General features: G+C 36.4%; 1 protein-coding gene across 2 annotated transcripts in view; it reads right to left on the bottom strand.

Moving 5' to 3' along the window:
• Positions 1-6851: 6851 nt before the first annotated feature.
• gpbp1l1 (GC-rich promoter binding protein 1-like 1) overlaps positions 6852-21846 on the bottom strand; it is a 49094-nt gene continuing 34099 nt past the window's right edge. For both annotated transcript variants that reach the window (XM_061930748.2, XM_072912600.1), the window contains exons 6-12: positions 21314-21389; positions 20993-21189; positions 14989-15114; positions 14719-14874; positions 11441-11565; positions 7368-7470; positions 6852-7296 (exon numbers count right to left, since the gene is read on the bottom strand). In XM_061930748.2, the coding sequence (XP_061786732.1) occupies positions 7129-7296; positions 7368-7470; positions 11441-11565; positions 14719-14874; positions 14989-15114; positions 20993-21189; positions 21314-21389 (951 nt within the window). In that variant the 3' untranslated portion in view covers positions 6852-7128. The remainder of the gene's footprint in view (positions 7297-7367; positions 7471-11440; positions 11566-14718; positions 14875-14988; positions 15115-20992; positions 21190-21313; positions 21390-21846) is intronic.

Here is a 21846-nt window from a genome sequence, read left to right as displayed (position 1 = left end):
AAGTAAAGGATGGAGTATAGGATGAAGTAAAGGATGAAGTATAGGATGAAGTAAAGGATGGAGTATAGGATGAAGTAAAGGATGGAGTATAGGATGAAGTAAAGGATGAAGTATAGGATGAAGTAAAGGATGGAGTATAGGATGAAGTAAAGGATGGAGTATAGGATGAAGTAAAGGATGAAGTATAGATGGAGTAAAGGATGAAGTATAGGATGGAGTAAAGGATGAAGTATAGGATGGAGTAAAGGATGAAGTATAGGATGGAGTAAAGGATGGAGTATAGATGGAGTATAGGATGGAGTAAAGGATGAAGTATAGGATGGAGTAACGGATGAAGTATAAGATGGAGTAAAGGATGAAGTATAGGATGGAGTATAGGATGACGTATAGATGGAGTATAGGATGGAGTATAGGATGAAGTATAGATGGAGTATAGGATGGAGTAAAGGATGGAGTATAGGATGGAGTAAAGGATGGAGTATAGGATGAAGTATAGGATGGAGTAAAGGATGGAGTATAGGATGAAGTATAGGATGGAGTAAAGGATGGAGTATAGGATGAAGTATAGGATGGAGTAAAGGATGGAGTATAGGATGAAGTATAGGATGGAGTAAAGGATGGAGTATAGGATGGAGTAAAGGATGGAGTATAGGATGGAGTATAGGATGAAGAATAGGATGGAGTAAAGGATGAAGTATAGATGGAGTAAAGGATGAAGTATAGGATGGAGTACAGGATGAAGTAAAGGATGGAGTATAGGATGGAGTAAAGGATGGAGTATAGGATGGAGTATAGGATGAAGTATAGGATGAAATATAGGATGGAGTATAGGATGAAGTACAGGATGGAGTAAAGGATGAAGTATAGATGGAGTAAAGGATGAAGTATAGGATGGAGTAAAGGATGGAGTATAGGATGAAGTATAGGATGGAGTATAGGATGAAGTATAGATGGAGTATAGGATGGAGTATAGGATGAAGTATAGATGGAGTATAGGATGGAGCATAGGATGGAGTAAAGGATGGAGTATAGGATGAAGTATAGATGGAGTATAGGATGAAGTATAGGATGGAGTATAGATGGAGTATAGGATGGAGTAAAGGATGAAGTATAGGATGGAGTAAAGGATGAAGTATAGGATGGAGTATAGGATGGAGTATAGGATGAAGTATAGATGGAGTAACGGATGAAGTATAAGATGGAGTAAAGGATGAAGTATAGGATGGAGTATAGGATGACGTATAGATGGAGTATAGGATGGAGTATAGGATGAAGTATAGATGGAGTATAGGATGGAGTAAAGGATGGAGTATAGGATGAAGTATAGGATGGAGTAAAGGATGGAGTATAGGATGAAGTATAGGATGGAGTAAAGGATGGAGTATAGGATGAAGTATAGGATGGAGTAAAGGATGGAGTATAGGATGAAGTATAGGATGGAGTAAAGGATGGAGTATAGGATGGAGTAAAGGATGGAGTATAGGATGAAGTACAGGATGAAGTATAAGATGGAGTAAAGGATGGAGTATAGGATGAAGTATAGGATGGAGTAAAGGATGGAGTATAGGATGAAGTACAGGATGAAGTATAGGATGGAGTAAAGGATGGAGTAAAGGATGGAGTATAGGATGAAGTAAAGGATGGAGTATAGGATGAAGTAAAGGATGAAGTATAGATGGAGTAAAGGATGAAGTATAGGATGGAGTAAAGGATGAAGTATGGGATGGAGTAAAGGATGGAGTATAGATGGAGTATAGGATGGAGTAAAGGATGAAGTATAGGATGGAGTAAAGGATGAAGTATAGGATGGAGTATAGGATGAAGTATAGATGGAGTAACGGATGAAGTATAAGATGGAGTAAAGGATGAAGTATAGGATGGAGTATAGGATGACGTATAGATGGAGTATAGGATGGAGTATAGGATGAAGTATAGATGGAGTATAGGATGGAGTAAAGGATGGAGTATAGGATGGAGTAAAGGATGGAGTATAGGATGAAGTATAGGATGGAGTAAAGGATGGAGTATAGGATGAAGTATAGGATGGAGTAAAGGATGGAGTATAGGATGAAGTATAGGATGGAGTAAAGGATGGAGTATAGGATGAAGTATAGGATGGAGTAAAGGATGGAGTATAGGATGGAGTAAAGGATGGAGTATAGGATGGAGTATAGGATGAAGAATAGGATGGAGTAAAGGATGAAGTATAGATGGAGTAAAGGATGAAGTATAGGATGGAGTACAGGATGAAGTAAAGGATGGAGTATAGGATGGAGTAAAGGATGGAGTATAGGATGGAGTATAGGATGAAGTATAGGATGAAATATAGGATGGAGTATAGGATGAAGTACAGGATGGAGTAAAGGATGAAGTATAGATGGAGTAAAGGATGAAGTATAGGATGGAGTAAAGGATGGAGTATAGGATGAAGTATAGGATGGAGTATAGGATGAAGTATAGATGGAGTATAGGATGGAGTATAGGATGAAGTATAGATGGAGTATAGGATGGAGCATAGGATGGAGTAAAGGATGGAGTATAGGATGAAGTATAGATGGAGTATAGGATGAAGTATAGGATGGAGTATAGATGGAGTATAGGATGGAGTAAAGGATGAAGTATAGGATGGAGTAAAGGATGAAGTATAGGATGGAGTATAGGATGGAGTATAGGATGAAGTATAGATGGAGTAACGGATGAAGTATAAGATGGAGTAAAGGATGAAGTATAGGATGGAGTATAGGATGACGTATAGATGGAGTATAGGATGGAGTATAGGATGAAGTATAGATGGAGTATAGGATGGAGTAAAGGATGGAGTATAGGATGAAGTATAGGATGGAGTAAAGGATGGAGTATAGGATGAAGTATAGGATGGAGTAAAGGATGGAGTATAGGATGAAGTATAGGATGGAGTAAAGGATGGAGTATAGGATGAAGTATAGGATGGAGTAAAGGATGGAGTATAGGATGGAGTAAAGGATGGAGTATAGGATGAAGTACAGGATGAAGTATAAGATGGAGTAAAGGATGGAGTATAGGATGAAGTATAGGATGGAGTAAAGGATGGAGTATAGGATGAAGTACAGGATGAAGTATAGGATGGAGTAAAGGATGGAGTAAAGGATGGAGTATAGGATGAAGTAAAGGATGGAGTATAGATGGAGTAAAGGATGGAGTAAAGGATGGAGTATAGGATGAAGTAAAGGATGGAGTATAGGCTGGAGTAAAGGATGAGTACAGGATGAAGTACAGGATGAAGTATAGGATGAAGTATAAGATGGAGTAAAGGATGGCGTATAGGATGAAGTATAGGATGGAGTATAGGATGAAGTATAGGATGAAATATAGGATGGAGTATAGGATGAAGTACAGGATGGAGTAAAGGATGAAGTATAGATGGAGTAAAGGATGAAGTATAGGATGGAGTAAAGGATGGAGTATAGGATGAAGTATAGGATGGAGTATAGGATGAAGTATAGATGGAGTATAGGATGGAGTATAGGATGAAGTATAGATGGAGTATAGGATGGAGCATAGGATGGAGTAAAGGATGGAGTATAGGATGAAGTATAGATGGAGTATAGGATGAAGTATAGGATGGAGTAAAGGATGAAGTATAGGATGGAGTAAAGGATGAAGTATAGGATGGAGTATAGGATGAAGTATAGATGGAGTAAAGGATGAAGTATAAGATGGAGTAAAGGATGAAGTATAGGATGGAGTATAGGATGACGTATAGATGGAGTATAGGATGGAGTAAATGATGGAGTATAGGATGGAGTAAAGGATGGAGTATAGGATGAAGTATAGGATGGAGTAAAGGATGGAGTATAGGATGAAGTATAGGATGGAGTAAAGGATGGAGTATAGGATGAAGTATAGGATGGAGTAAAGGATGGAGTATAGGATGAAGTATAGGATGGAGTAAAGGATGGAGTATAGGATGGAGTATAGGATGAAGTACAGGATGAAGTATAAGATGGAGTAAAGGATGGAGTATAGGATGAAGTATAGGATGGAGTAAAGGATGGAGTATAGGATGAAGTACAGGATGAAGTATAGGATGGAGTAAAGGATGGAGTAAAGGATGGAGTATAGGATGAAGTAAAGGATGGAGTATAGGCTGGAGTAAAGGATGGAGTACAGGATGAAGTACAGGATGAAGTATAGGATGAAGTATAAGATGGAGTAAAGGATGGAGTATAGGATGAAGTATAGGATGGAGTATAGGATGAAGTACAGGATGAAGTATAGGATGGAGTAAAGGATGGAGTATAGGATGAAGTAAAGGATGGAGTATAGATGGAGTAAAGGATGGAGTAAAGGATGGAGTATAGGCTGGAGTATAGGATGGAGTACAGGATGAAGTACAGGATGAAGTATAGATGGAGTAAAGGATGGAGTATAGGATGAAGTAAAGGATGAAGTATAGGATGAAGTAAAGGATGGAGTACAGGATGAAGTAAAGGATGGAGTATAGGATGGAGTAAAGGATGGAGTATAGGATGAAGTATAGGATGGAGTATAGGATGAAGTAAAGGATGAAGTATAGGATGAAGTAAAGGATGGAGTACAGGATGAAGTAAAGGATGGAGTATAGGATGGAGTAAAGGATGGAGTATAGGATGAAATATAGGATGGAGTATAGGATGAAGTACAGGATGGAGTAAAGGATGAAGTATAGGATGGAGTACAGGATGAAGTAAAGGATGAAGTATAGGATGGAGTATAGGATGAAGTAAAGGATGAAGTATAGGATGAAGTAAAGGATGGAGTATAGGATGAAGTAAAGGATGAAGTATAGGATGAAGTAAAGGATGGAGTATAGGATGAAGTAAAGGATGGAGTATAGGATGAAGTAAAGGATGAAGTATAGGATGAAGTAAAGGATGGAGTATAGGATGAAGTAAAGGATGGAGTATAGGATGAAGTAAAGGATGAAGTATAGATGGAGTAAAGGATGAAGTATAGGATGGAGTAAAGGATGAAGTATAGGATGGAGTATAGGATGAAGTATAGATGGAGTATAGGATGGAGTATAGGATGAAGTATAGATGGAGTATAGGATGGAGTAAAGGATGGAGTATAGGATGAAGTATAGATGGAGTATAGGATGAAGTATAGGATGGAGTAAAGGATGGAGTATAGATGGAGTATAGGATGGAGTAAAGGATGAAGTATAGGATGGAGTAAAGGATGAAGTATAGGATGGAGTATAGGATGAAGTATATATGGAGTAAAGGATGAAGTATAAGATGGAGTAAAGGATGAAGTATAGGATGGACTATAGGATGACGTATAGATGGAGTATAGGATGGAGTATAGGATGAAGTATAGATGGAGTATAGGATGGAGTAAAGGATGGAGTATAGGATGGAGTAAAGGATGGAGTATAGGATGAAGTATAGGATGGAGTAAAGGATGGAGTATAGGATGAAGTATAGGATGGAGTAAAGGATGGAGTATAGGATGAAGTATAGGATGGAGTAAAGGATGGAGTATAGGATGGAGTAAAGGATGGAGTATAGGATGAAGTACAGGATGAAGTATAAGATGGAGTAAAGGATGGAGTATAGGATGAAGTATAGGATGGAGTAAAGGATGGAGTATAGGATGAAGTACAGGATGAAGTATAGGATGGAGTAAAGGATGGAGTAAAGGATGGAGTATAGGATGAAGTAAAGGATGGAGTATAGATGGAGTAAAGGATGGAGTAAAGGATGGAGTATAGGATGAAGTAAAGGATGGAGTATAGGCTGGAGTAAAGGATGGAGTACAGGATGAAGTACAGGATGAAGTATAGGATGAAGTATAAGATGGAGTAAAGGATGGAGTATAGGATGAAGTATAGGATGGAGTATAGGATGAAGTACAGGATGAAGTATAGGATGGAGTAAAGGATGGAGTAAAGGATGGAGTATAGGATGAAGTAAAGGATGGAGTATAGATGGAGTAAAGGATGGAGTAAAGGATGGAGTATAGGCTGGAGTATAGGATGGAGTACAGGATGAAGTATAGATGGAGTAAAGGATGGAGTATAGGATGAAGTAAAGGATGAAGTATAGGATGAAGTAAAGGATGGAGATAGGATGAAGTACAGGATGGAGTAAAGGATGAAGTATAGATGGAGTAAAGGATGAAGTATAGGATGGAGTACAGGATGAAGTAAAGGATGGAGTATAGGATTGAGTAAAGGATGGAGTATAGGATGAAGTATAGGATGGAGTATAGGATGAAATATAGGATGGAGTAAAGGATGAAGTATAGGATGGAGTACAGGATGGAGTATAGGATGGAGTACAGGATGAAGTAAAGGATGAAGTATAGGATGAAGTAAAGGATGGAGTATAGGATGAAGTAAAGGATGAAGTAAAGGATGGAGTATAGGATCTATTCCAATGCATAGTTTGATTTATCAGCTTTTTGCAGGAAGCTTGAAGTCTCTTTTGTACTCGATTAGTTCGCTGCTTGTTGGCACAAACATCCATCTTGGTCGACCACCTCACCTTTCCACTTCCGGGCAGAAGTCACGTGACTGAATACGAGCAATTAGTGGTAATCGAAGGTTTAATGTCTTATTTCCCAAGTCGACAAAAGTATTTTAACATTACTCTCTTGGCCCTGATCTCCATGTTAGCAGTGCTTCTAGAAGGTGCACCACTGATAGTATGCCAAAGAATCACTTGATTTTTCTATATTCAAACACAGTGTTACCGTTCAAACTGGCCAAAAAGATTGAATAAAACCGGCTGCCTTTTATTGAAATGAATACTTAGGCCTACTATGCTACTTTGAAGAGAGTGAGAAGCAGCTGCAGAATTGCACAATAATGGTTGGTGAAAAATGTGTCAGCTTGTCAGGAACCAATTTTATTAATATCATTAATGTGTCATCAGCATCATCAATGAAATGAGTTAGTCTGTTTAAAGCAGAATCACGTGTGCATTCTTCTTCTTCCACAAAGCGAGGCGGGCGGGAGGGGGCGGGGCAAACGCAGGGAAAAGAACGTCTCAGAACGCTCCCCCTCCACTGGGATATGATTGCTTTTCCCTTGTGCAAGACCAACAACACAATAGAAAGTGTAGAGACGGAGATGAGCGCGGGAGGGCTTGCTGAGATGTTTCTTCAGGGTTTGACGTCGTCGTCGTCCGAGGTCTGGCTGCTGCTACTGGTTTCTGACTCCGAGCACTCCTCCACGTGCGCCTCCGCCACGCTCCTCCAGGGGGTGAAGTGGAGCGTGACGCCCCGGGCCCTGGGCAGGACCCCGTTCCTCTGCGGAGCGTTCCTCTTCAGCTGCAACACACAGTCTGGTCAGGCTAGCTTCCTTTGCTACAAGGGGGGGGGGGGGGAGGGGGGGGCATCACCTGCTCCGTCTTGGTCTGGAACTCTCTCAGCTCGTCCTCCGTCAGAGGCAGGAAGTTGTCCTCGTTCTCCGGGTACTCCTGCCAGCCCATGGCCTTCAGCAACCTGGACCACAGAGTTCCTCACAATGACTTCATGCACTTAACAGTTTTTTTTTAACCTCTTAAGGCCCAAGCTGTTTGTTTAAATGCTTTTTTTATTTGGGTTTATTGGACCCTAATTAGAATAAAAACTAAGAATCATCTTTTGATATGATGAACTTAGTCCATAAGTACACAAACGTGTACTTCATGTTTAGTGACATGCTCATTTTTATTTTTACACTTCCCCCCCCCCAAATTCCATTGCACGTTATACTCTTTTGACACCACCAGATGGCAGTATAAGTGTCCACATAAGTGGCCATAAGACCCCAATTCAGTAGTGTACACACTTTTGTAAATAAGAGCTAAAAAGTGCTGTCCACGCATGTGATCACTAAGCCTTTAGAGGAAAATATAACCCATTATAACAAGTATAACCCATTTAAAATCCGAAGTGTGAGCACAAGAACTGAGTGTAGTTCACACAAATGGGGCCAATTATTAGGGCCCGCATGGCCCATTGCATAAGGACTCCCTTTGGGAGTCCTTATGCAATGGGACATAAGGACCTATTGAATTTGTAAGGTTTTATTCTTTATTATTATTCTTCCGCACTTTGCAGCTTTGCGCTGTAATTTGACCCCCTTAACATACTTCAAAACTCACCAAATTTAACACACACATCAGGACTTCCAAAAATTGCCTTTTAATAAAAAAACCGAACCTCAAAAATCAAAATTGCGCTCTAGCGCCCCCTAGGAAGAAAACTGCCTCTAACTCCCAGTAGGAATGTCATAGAGACATGAAACAAAAACCTCTATGTAGGTCTCACTTAGACCTACTTTTCATTAATTAATTTCCTCGGGCAAAAATCTACAGGAAGTTGGCAATTCCCCCTTCAAGACAAAAAACTACTAAAAACAGTCACTTTTGCATCTTTGAGCTGTAATTTGACCCCCTTAACATGCTTCAAAACTCACCAAACTGAACGCACACATCAGGACTGGCTAAAATTGCGATCTAAAAAAAACAACCTAACCCCAAATCTAAAAATTGAGCTCTACTGCAATTCTTTAATAAAACGCAAAAAAAACTGCTCCTCGGAAGAAAAAAATGACAAAACTGCCTGTAACTCCCACTGGGAAAGTCGGAGAGACATGAAACAAAAACCTCTATGTAGGTCTCACTTAGACCTACATTTCATAGATTGACAACCCCCAGCAAAAATCAACAGGAAGTTTGCTATTCCCTCTTCAAAACACATTTTTTGTAAAAACCGGTCACCTTCCTTCAAAAACTATCTCCTCTGAGCGCGTTTGTCGTTTCGGCTTCAAACTAACACAGGAGAGAGATTGAACCCTTGTGATTACAACGACAGAAGCGCTTTTTTTCTAACTGCTCCGGTTTTGATTTTATGAGCCTTCAAAGAACCGCTGCGCTGATGCTGCTGCGCTGCTGTTTTTTTAAGATGGCTGCTTAAAAGCAGGAAGCACAAACGTGCCCACACAATGCAGACAAGGTAGGTACACTAGACAAAAGTCTTGGGACACTTCAGACTAAAAGTAGACAAAAGTATTGGGACACTTATGACTATCACTGGACAAAAGTATTGGGACATTTAGGACTAGCACCTGCCAAATACGCGGGCCCGACCAATGCTGCTTGCAGCTTTAATTTTTCATGTATCTTTATTTTGTACTTTTGACCACAGAACTTTCCTCCAGAAAGTCTTATCTTTGTCCATGTGATGTCAGATGTTTGGCCACAATAGCCAGCAATATGTTTGGAGGAGAAAAGGTCCCAGGAACACCATGCCTACCGTCAAGCATGGTGGTGGTAATATTATGCTCTGGGCCTGTTTTGCTGCCAATGGAACTGCTGCTTTCAATGGGACAATGAAAAAGGAGGATTAGCTCCAAATTAAAATCATCAGCCCGGAGGTTGGGTCTTGGGCGCAGTTGGGTGTTCCAACAGGACAATGACATCAAAAGTGGTAAAGGAATGGCTAAATCAGGCTAGAATGAAGGTTTTAGAAACTTAAAGGTGTGGACAATGCTGAAGAAACAAGTCCATGTCAGAAAAGCAACACATTTAGCTGAACTGCAGCAATTTAGTGGTCAAGTGGTCAAGCAGAAGCCTGTGGATGGCTACCAAAAGCGCCTTATTGCAGGTAAACTTGCCAAGGGACATGTAAGCAAATATTAACATTGCTGTATGTATACTTTTGACTTTGCTCACATTTTCAGTAGAGCCATAATAAATTCATAAAAGAAGCAAACTTCATGAATGTTTTTTGTGACCAACAAGTATGTGCTCCAATCACTACATCACAAAAAAATAGAAATGATTGTAAAGTCAAGACAGCCATGACATGATGTTCTTTACAAGTGTACGTACACTTTTGACCACCACTGTATACATATATATATATATATGTATTTACATTTATATATGTTATATATAACAGAAGGGATTTAAGGTTTAAATCAGAGCCAATAATAGTTTTTGTTGACTTCTTTTCCACTATAGATTTAATTTGACTTCAAATACAGTAGGTAATAAGGGAATAATTGACATTTCTAATTGATACGGTTACATTGTCTTCATGTTTTGTCCTGTTCTGAAATTTTTTATCTTTCTTGGAAATAATACTAATCTTTCAAATGTCAAGTATCGGTACCGACTTGGTATCGGATCCATGGCCAAAAGTTCAAACCGCAGAAGAAGTGATGAATACATTTGAAGACAAGTGTAAATAAACATCTTGCAACAGAAAGTAAACAATGAACAAGTAGATTCATATGTTAAAGTATACGTCAGCAGCTACATTAAGACCCTAACTCAAATAATAGATATTGTTATATAATAATGATGTATATTGAATATACATTTTAGGCCGTATCACCCGCCGCTCCCCAGTCTGTGGAACGCTCTCCCTGACCACCTGAGGGCACCACAGACTGAGGATGCTTTTCAAAAAGCCTTTTTTTTTTTTTTTTTTTTTTTTTTAAGATATATGCATACTAGTTTTAGCTATTTGGCTGTTCTAATTTATTTATTTATTTTTATTATCTATTTTTTATTTGTATTTATTTATTTATTTTTTAATACACTGTAGCACTTTGAGGTTCTTTACTCAATGTAAAGTGCATTTTACAAATAAAATCTATTATTATTATTAGAGATGTCCGATAATATCGGCCTGCCGATATTATCGGCCGATAAATGCTTTAGAATGTAATATCGGAAATTATCGGTATCGTTTTTTTTAATTATCGGTATCGTTTTTAAAAAATATATTTTTTCTTAAATCAACGTAAAAAACACAAAATACACTTACAATTAGTGCACCAACCCAAAAAACCTCCCTCCCCCATTCACACTCATTCACACAAAAGGGTTGTTTCTTTCTGTTATTAATATTGTGGTTCCTACATTATATATCAATATATATCAATACAGTCTGCAGGGATACAGTCCGTAAGCACACTTTAACAGTTCAATTGACTCATTTTCATTCATTACTAGTTTCTATGTAACTGTTTTTATATTGTTTTACATTCTTTTTTATTCAAGAAAATGTTTTTAATTTATTTATCTTATCTTATTTTATTAATTTTTTTAAAAGTACCTTATCTTCACCATAGCTGGTTGTCCAAATTAGGCATAATAAGGTGTTAATTCCACGACTGTATATATTGGTATCGGTTGATGTCGGTATCGGTAATTAAGGGTTTGGTCAATATCAGAATATCGGATATCAGCATTATCGGACATCCCTAATTATTATTATCCCTACATAAACCACTAAAATATGAAATGAATACAAATGTATGACTTTTAGCCCTTTATACACGGCCACAACACATCATGTGGGGTGCAGGAGATTTGTTTGGTTTCTGCAAATATCTTTTTGTCATTTGATTGTTGCAAAATTAAGCAAAGCTGTTTTTTAATGACAATAAAATGTGTGTGTGTGTGTGTTGTCCAACCTGTGCTCGGCCTCAAGGGAACTGGACAGGTGTTCTGTGTCGGAGTCACTGAGGGAGTAGGAGAGACCATTCTCATGGCAGACATCCTCACTGTACACTTTGGGCTCAGGCGTGCTGCTTTCACCCTGAACACAATTAGATTTACTTTTCATTTCACCCTGAACACAATTATATTTACTTTTCATTTCACCCTGAACACAATTATATTTACTTTTTATTTCACCCTGAACACAATTATATTTACTTTTTATTTCACCCTGAACACAATAATATTTACTTTTTATTTCACCCTGAACACAATATTTACTTTTTATTTCACCCTGAACACAATTATATTTACGGTACTTTTCATTTCACCCTGAACACAATTGTATTCACTTTTCATTTCACCCTGAACACAATTATATTTACTTTTTATTTCACCCTGAACACAATAATCATCACTTTTTATTTCACCCTGAACACAATTATATTTACTTTTTATTTCACCCTGAACACAATTATATTTACTTTTTATTTCACCCTGAACACAATAATCATCACTTTTTATTTCACCCTGAACACAATTATATTTACTTTTTATTTCACCCTGAACACAATAATCATCACTTTTTATTTCACCCTGAACACAATTATATTTACTTTTTATTTCACCCTGAACACAATTATATTTACTTTTTATTTCACCCTGAACACAATAATCATCACTTTAAATTTCACCCTGAACACAATAATCACTTTAAATTTCACCCTGAACACAATAATAATCATTTTAAATTTCACCCTGAACACAATAATAATCACTTTAAATTTCACCCTGAACACAATAATAATCACTTTAAATTTCACCCTGAACACAATTATAATCACTTTTTATTTCACCCTGAACACAATAATAATCACTTTAAATTTCACCCTGAACACAATAATAATCACTTTTCATTTCACCATTAATACAATAATAATCACTTTAAATTTCACCTTGAACACAATAATCAATTTAAATTTCACCCGTAACACAATTATAATCACTTTTTATTTCACCCTGAACACAATAATAATCACTTTTAATTTCACCCTGAACACAATAATAATCACTTTTTATTTCACCCTGACCGCAATAATAATAACTTTAAATTTCACCCTGAACACAATAATAATCACTTTAAATTTCACCCTGAACACAATAATAATCACTTTTCATTTCACCATTAATACAATAATAATCACTTTAAATTTCACCCTGAATACAATAATAATCAATTGAAATTTCACCCTTAACACAATTATAATCACTTTTTATTTCACCCTGAACACAATAATACCGGTAATCACTTTAAATTTCACCCTGAACACAATAATCACTTTTATTAACTTTCTTCAGTGGCATTTATGTCTTCTCTTTTTAGAGATGTAAGGGTAAACGGTGTAATGATAAACCGCGATAAAAATTCCAGGCAATTTAAATGTTTAATTACCCCAAAACATTTTAGGCAACACTGCTTACTTCCTGGAACTGAAGCGCCGCAGTGCCTGCACACTACAGAAAACATGGCAGCGACTACACGGACTTTGCTTTGAAAATGTTCCTGAGTAAACGGTTCCTTTCACTTCGGTTTCATTGTGAACGTGCAACTAACGTCCTTACATATCAATAATCTGAATTATTTTGTCCACAATTGGCAGCCTTATGTGTAAGACTAGATCTTATGGTAAAGTGCAGTTACTTAAGTCTTATGTCCATAAGGTGCCATCATGCCAAATGTATTATTTTATTTCTGCCATATTGCTTAGTTAATAATGCTTGTGTTGCTTTCATATGCACATGTAATTTCTACGTGAAGTACATATGTACATTTTGAATGTGCGTTGGTGTGTTTTTGCAAAAAATAAAATAAAACTTGGTTAAAGGATAAGTCGGTTTTGAAAATTGGGAGCACATTTAAAATGACCAGGACAATAATGAGGACACCCTGATCATTTTGGTCACAATAACTGTGGTAAGATATTTTCATACTGTGACATCCCTTTCTCTTTCCCTGCTTCCCACCTGGTCAGAAGCAAATCTTACTCTATTCCACACACTTCTTATGGATGGACAAAGCCCAAAAGCAGTGAAGTTGTGTAAATGGTGAATAAAAAGAGAATACAACAAATCCTTTTCAACTTATATTCAATTGAATAGACTGCAAAGACAAGATATTTCGTGTTCATTTGGAATTTGATGCCTGCGACGTGTTTCAAAAAAGCTGGCACAAGTGGCAAAAAAGAGTGAGAAAGTTGAGGAATGCTCATCAAAGACTTATTTGGAACATCCCACAGGTGAACAGGCTAATCGGGAACAGGTGGGTGCCATGATTGGGTATAAAAGCAGCTTCCATGAAATGCTCAGTCATTCACAAACAAGGACGGGGCGAGGGTCACCACTTTGTCAACAAATGCCTGAGCAAATTGTTTAAGAACAACATTTCTCAACAAGGAATTTAGGGATTTCACCATCTACTCTCCGTAATATCAAAAGGTTCAGAGAATCTGGAGAAATCACTGCACGTAAGCCATGATATTACGCACCTTGGATCCCTCAGGCATCAAAAAGTGACATCGGTGTGTAAAGGATATCACCACATGGGCTCAGGAACACTTCATAAAACCACTGTCAGTAACTACAGTTGGTCGCTACATCTGTAAGTGCAAGTTAAAACTCTACTATGCAAAGCCAAAGCCATTTATCAACAACACCCAGAAAGGCTTGGCTGGGCCTGAGCTCATCTAAGATGGACTGATGCAAAGTGTAAAAGTGTTCTGTGGTCTGACGAGTCCACATTTCTAATTGTTTTTGGAAACTGTGGATGTCGTGTCGTCCGGACCAAAGAGGAAAAGAACCATCCGGATTATTCTAGTGTCAAAGTGTAAAAGGCAGCATGTGTGATGGTATGGGGGGGTGTTAGCGACCCCGAAAGGGACAAGCGGTAGGAAATGGATGGATGGATGTATTCTGTTTTAATGTTACGATTTACACAACGTGCCAACTTCACTGCTTTTTGTACTTGAGGAGCAAAAGGAGAATAAAAGGGTTGCAATTCAAAGAGTGCTACTTTATTTTGAGTTGCTAATACGAGTACATGTGTTGCAGCGTACAGCCCTGGTCTAGCGCTTGATTCTTCAGTGACAAATAGCGGAGGGGATTATTTATAGTCAAAGATAGGTTACATTTGAAAGAGAGATGGTTAATATAGTTATATGAAAATATGATAGATTGAAGCATCTCTTTGACAAACCTCTCCTGATGTTCCCGGGCTGCTGCTGGTGGTCAACTCTCCAGTGCCCTCGTCCTTCAGAGCACGCAGGAACTCGCTCTTTCGGTCCGGACCGCGCCGCATCAGCTTCAGCCTGGACGGGGCAATGTCGATGGGAGGAGTCGTGCTGGAAGGATGCTGCGGGAGAAGATGATGTTCTCCATTATTGCACTTGGTCAACTTGACAGCATATTTGCTCCTGGAAAGAAGGTCTTCATCCAAACAACACCATGATGCAAGGTGCAATCTCACCTCTTTAGGGGTGTTGTGGGGTGGGGCACTGAGCGGGGTGCTGGCTTTGGTAGCAGAGGGGTTGGTGAAGACGGAATCTCGGCTGGACTTTGCAATCTCTCGACCGCCGCCTTTCCACTGGTTGCTCTTTAAAACAGGACAAGTTGTGTGTGTTAGGAAGAAAACTTTACATCATTGACTATGAAATGATGATAAAGACATCTGGGGACATGAACTCAAGTCTATATTGTCATATAATTATTGCAGCCTACTGCGATAAAGATATCATTATTGTGTGAATGCTACAAACATTCACACATATGGTTTCTACTCCAAAATTCATCTATTTATTATTATTATTGTGTGAATGCTCCAAACATTAACACAGATGGTTTCTACTCCAAAATTCATCTATTTATTATTATTATTGTGTGAATGCTCCAAACATTCACACATATGGTTTTCTACTCCAAAATTCATCTATTTATTATTATTATTGTGTGAATGCTCCAAACATTTACACATATGGTTTTCTGCGCCAAAATTCATCTATTTATTATTATTGTGTGAATGCTCCAAACATTCACACATATGGTTTCTACTCCAAAATTCATCTATTTATTATTATTATTGTGTGAATGCTCCAAATATTTACACATATGGTTTTCTACTCCAAAATTCATCTATTTATTATTATTATTGTGTGAATGCTCCAAACATTCACACATATGGTTTTCTACTCCAAAATTCATCTAATTATTATTATTATTGTGTGAATGCTCCAAACAATCACACATATGGTTTTCTACACCAAAATTCCTCTATTTGTTATTATTATTGTGTAAATGCTCCAAATATTTACACATATGGTTTTCTACTCCAAAATTCATCTATTTATTATTATTGTGTGAATGCTCCAAACATTCACACATATGGGTTTCTACTCCAAAATTCATCTATTTATTATTATTATTGTGTGAATGCTCCAAACATTCACACATATGGTTTCTACTCCAAAATTCATCTATTTATTATTATTATTGTGTGAATGCTCCAAACATTCACACATATGGTTTTCTACACCAAAATTAATCTATTTATTATTATTGTGTGAATGCTACAAACATTCACACATATGGTTTTCTACTCCAAAATTCATCTATTTATTATTATTATTGTGTGAATGCTCCAAATATTTACACATATGGTTTTCTACTCCAAAATTAATCTATTTATTTTTATTATTGTGTGAATGCGCCAAACATTCACACATATTGTTTCTACTCCAAAAGTCATCTATTTATTATTATTATTGTGTGAATGCTCCAAACATTCACACATATGGTTTCTACTCCAAAATTCATCTATTTATTATTATTGTGTGAATGCTCCAAGCATTCACATATGGTTTTCTACTCCAAAATTCATCTATTTATTATTATTATTGTGTGAATGCTCCAAATATTTACACATATGGTTTCTACTCCAAAATTCATCTATTTATTATTATTATTGTGTGAATGCTCCAAACATTCACACATATGGTTTCTACACCAAAATTCATCTATTTATTATTATTATTGTGTGAATGCTCCAAATATTTACACATACGGTATGGTTTTCTACTCCAAAATTAATCTATTTATTATTATTATTGTGTGAATGCTCCAAACATTCACACATATGGTTTTCTACACCAAAATTCATCTATTTATTATTATTATTGTGTGAATGCTCCAAATATTTACACATATGGTTTTCTACTCCAAAATTCATCTATTTATTATTATTGTGTGAATGCTCCAAACATTCACACATATGGTTTTCTACTCCAAAATTCATCTAATTATTATTATTATTGTGTGAATGCTCCAAACAATCACACATATGGTTTTCTACACTAAAATTCATCTATTTGTTATTATTATTGTGTAAATGCTCCAAATATTTACACATATGGTTTTCTACTCCAAAATTCATCTATTTATTATTATTGTGTGAATGCTCCAAACATTCACACATATGGTTTCTACTCCAAAATTCATCTATTTATTATTATTATTGTGTGAATGCTCCAAATATTTACACATATGGTTTTCTACTCCAAAATTCATCTATTTATTATTATTATTGTGTGAATGCTCCAAACATTCACACATATGGTTTTCTACTCCAAAATTCATCTAATTATTATTATTATTGTGTGAATGCTCCAAACAATCACACATATGGTTTTCTACACCAAAATTCATCTATTTGTTATTATTATTGTGTAAATGCTCCAAATATGTACACATATGGTTTTCTACTCCAAAATTCATCTATTTATTATTATTGTGTGAATGCTCCAAACATTCACACATATGGGTTTCTACTCCAAAATTCATCTATTTATTATTATTATTGTGTGAATGCTCCAAACATTCACACATATGGTTTTCTACACCAAAATTAATCTATTTATTATTATTGTGTGAATGCTACAAACATTCACACATATGGTTTTCTACTCCAAAATTCATCTATTTATTATTATTATTGTGTGAATGCTCCAAATATTTACACATATGGTTTTCTACTCCAAAATTAATCTATTTATTATTATTATTGTGTGAATGCGCCAAACATTCACACATATGGTTTCTACTCCAAAAGTCATCTATTTATTATTATTATTATTGTGTGAATGCTCCAAACATTCACACATATGGTTTCTACTCCAAAATTCATCTATTTATTATTATTATTGTGTGAATGCTCCAAGCATTCACATATGGTTTTCTACTCCAAAATTCATCTATTTATTATTATTATTGTGTGAATGCTCCAAATATCTACATATATGGTTTCTACTCCAAAATTCATCTATTTATTATTATTATTGTGTGAATGCTCCAAACATTCACACATATGGTTTCTACACCAAAATTCATCTATTTATTATTATTATTGTGTGAATGCTCCAAATATTTACACATATGGTTTTCTACTCAAAATTAATCTATTTATTATTATTATTGTGTGAATGCTCCAAACATTCACACATATGGTTTTCTACACCAAAATTCATCTATTTATTATTATTATTGTGTGAATGCTCCAAATATTTACACATATGGTTTTCTACTCCAAAATTCATCTATTTATTATTATTGTGTGAATGCTCCAAACATTCACACATATGGTTTTCTACTCCAAAATTCATCTATTTATTATTATTATTGTGTGAATGCTCCAAATATTTACACATATGGTTTTCTACTCCAAAATTCATCTATTTATTATTATTATTATTATTATTGTGTGAATGTTCCAGATTTTGGCGCACTCTACCTTCCAGATTTCCCAGGATTCCAGTTTTTTGGGACATTTTTCCCCATTCAAAATTAATTGGACATTTTTCAAACTTTCACAATTTCCACATTTTTCAACCTATTCCAACTATTCCAACATCAACACATTCCACTCATCCTGGACATTCAAACTATCATTTTCCCAAGTTCCAAAACCAAATTCCGGTTTTCTTGGAAAGACAAACTCTTCAATATTCATACCATTCCAACATTCATATAATTTTTCAAAGTTAAAAAAAATTCCAGGAATTCCCTTTTTTCTGGCTACTACTCCTTCCACATTTTTCAACCCACAAAAACACCGTCCAAACATTCCTCTTAATCAGGACAAAAAAATATAGTTGGTTTTTGAACTGGAAAAATTCCCGGTTTTCCCAAAATTCCTGAATACCATTTTTCAATTACAAATGTTACTACCGGTACTTCAACATTTCTCCACCGATTTGAAGAATTCCAACACTAACCATTTCAACTCATTCAGAACATTCAAGGCTTTTAACATTTTCCAAAAAATTCCAGCTTTTCCTTTTTCAAAGTTCCACAACTCCCACATTTTTCATCCGATTCAAACTGTTAAACCTCCAAAATAATCCGCCTGTTCTAAATTGTGTGCTCTCCTTAAACCATTTTTTAAAATCCCGGATTTCCTAGAATTCACAGTTTTCAGGGACTTTTTCCCCCATTCAAAATAAATTGTCCAATTTTTAAACTTCCACAATTCCCACATTTTTCAACCTATTCAAACCATTCCAACATCAACACATTCCACTCATCCTGGACATTCAAACTATCACTTTCCCAAGTTCTAAAACCAAATTCAGGTTTTCCTGGAAATACAAACTCTTCAATATTCATATAATTTTTCAAAAAATTCCAGGAATTCCCTTTTTTCTGGCTACTACTCCTTCCACATTTTTCAACCCACTTCAACTGTTCCACCGTCCAAACATTCCTCTTAATCAGGACAAAAAAACAAAGTTGTTTTTTGAACTGGAAAAATTCCCCGGTTTTCCCAAAATTCCTGAATACCATTTTTCAATTAAAAATGTTACTACTTCAACATTTCTCCACCGATTTGAAAAATTCCAACACCAACCATTTCAACTCATTCAGAACATTCAAGTCTTTTAACATTTTCCAAAAAATTCCAGCTTTTACAGAAATTCCCAAATTTCCAAGAAAATTCCCATGAAAAGAATGGGACATTTTTCAAAGTTACACAACTCCCACATTTTTCATCCGATTCAAACTGTTACAACTCCAAAATAATCAGCCTGTTCTAAATTGTGTGCTCTCCTTAAACCATTTTTAAAAATTCCTCGATTTCCAAGAATTTCCAGTTTTTTGGGACTTTTTTCACCATTCAAAATAAATTGTCCAATTTTTAAACTTCCACAATTCCCACAATTTTCAACCTCTTCCAACCATTCCAACATCAACACATGCCACTCATCCTGGACATTCAAACTATCACTTTCCCAAGTTCTAAAACCAAATTCAGGTTTTCCTGGAAATACAAACTCTTCAATATTCAAATAATTCCAACAGTCATATAATTGTTTTTAAAAATTCCAGGAATTTCCTTTTTTCTGGCTACTACTCCTTCCACATTTTTCAACCCACTTCAACCGTTCCACCGTCCAAACATTCCTCTTAATCAGGACAAAAAAACAAGTTGTTTTTTGAACTGGAAAAATTCCCGGTTTTCCCAAAATTCCTGAATACCATTTTTCAATTAAAAATGTTACTACTTCAACATTTCTCCACCGATTTGAAAAATTACAACACTAACCATTTCAACTCTTTCAGAACATTCAAGGCTTTTAACATTTTCCAAAAAATTCCAGCTTTTCCTTTTTCAAAGTTCCACAACTCCCACATTTTTCATCCGATTCAAACTGTTACAACTCCAAAATAATCCGCCTGTTCTAAATTGTGTGCTCTCCTTAAACCATTTTTTTCAAAATCCCGGATTTCTTAGAATTCCCAGTTTTCAGGGACTTTTTTCCCCATTCAAAATGAATTGTCCATTTTTTAAACTTCCACCAATTTATTTATTTTATTTTATTCTTATAAAATAAAAATGAGCTTTTGTTAAACTAAATATTGTGTTTTTTTTCCATATACAACAACCTATCTGGATTCGATAAGAGAATTGACAAGGAATCTGTTCGATAAGAGGATTCGATAATGGGCTTGAACTCGATAATTTATATCAAACATCATCCCTACTCATCTTTACCTTTGGCAGTTTTAAGCCAGTCATTTTGTTATCTCACTCTCTGAGACACTTAATGTGTTGCCTTCATTATGCTTTTTACTTTTTGCAGTTTTTGGTATTTTTGGTCCAATATGGCTCTTTCAACATGTTGGGTTGCCGACCACGGGGTTAGCATGTCCTTCCACAGCGTGTTGTGTAGCATGTTTACGTCGTCCAGTGACAATGTTACTTGTAAGAAACTTAGTTGATTTGCCACCGGGGAGGTGAGGATTGTGGACTTAGAAGTGGCTTGGCAATGTGGAGGGACATTAGCCACTAGCGAGAATGCTACAGCCCGTTTAGGACGCTATCGTCACAGCTAAAACTTGTCATCAACATGGTAATTAAATGCTCTATCATCAGCCAAATTGATACTGTGTATGGTCTGCTTCAAGCCGTGAGTCCTTCCTACTTTGGTGGGGGCCACAGCAGGCTTTGGGACCAGGTTCTTGTAGACGCTGGAGCCGATGATGGGAGCCTTAGCGCCGTTGGCAGGCAAGGCGCCGGCACTGGCGAAGCCCGCAGAGAAGGCGGTGCCGGGGTCCTCCTTTGAAACCTTCTTGATGACTAACATTTTGGACACCATCTGCTTGCCACTCGGGGGATTTTCTAAGCAGAAAAAAAAAAAACCAAAACAGGACAGCTGTTAATGAATTCACCGCATGTGCAGAAGGAGAACTGAAGAGCATTTCAAGGACCATGTCCACTGTCAAGACGAAAGATGAGCCCTTACCCCACACTCCAGCACGGGGGGCAACTGCTCTCATCTGAGTTGCAGGCTTTCCAGTTGTTTCAGGGTTGAGGGAAGGCTACAATGTACAAGGAAGAACAATGTTACATTGAAATGTCAAACTGTCCTTTCTTAGGAAATTGGATTTGTTACTGTGACAAAGTGCCAAAGGAAGAAAAGGCTCTAAAATAAAAAAATAAAAAAAGTTTTCTCTCTAAAAACTCGATATTTGACTATGATTTCGATTTTTTAGTAAAAACTACAAAGACAACAGAGAGGTGGCCTATTCTCATGACTATTTACTCTATTTTCCCTGTTTTGACGGGTTTATTGTTTATTTTATTTCTACTTTGTACTATACAGGTTCATTAAAAAGCTGTGTTCCATAAACGGCTCCCAGGTCACACCTTGAACATAATAATAATAATAATAATAATTCGATTTTATTTGTAAAAAGCACTTTACATTGAGTAAACCTGAAAGTGCTACAGTGTATTAAAAAAATAAATAAAAATAAATAAATAAATAAAAAGATA

The sequence above is a fragment of the Nerophis lumbriciformis genome, linkage group LG37 (genome assembly GCF_033978685.3).
Source record: "Nerophis lumbriciformis linkage group LG37, RoL_Nlum_v2.1, whole genome shotgun sequence".
NCBI lineage: Eukaryota > Metazoa > Chordata > Actinopteri > Syngnathiformes > Syngnathidae > Nerophis > Nerophis lumbriciformis.
This window is presented reverse-complemented; position numbering and strand designations above follow the sequence as displayed.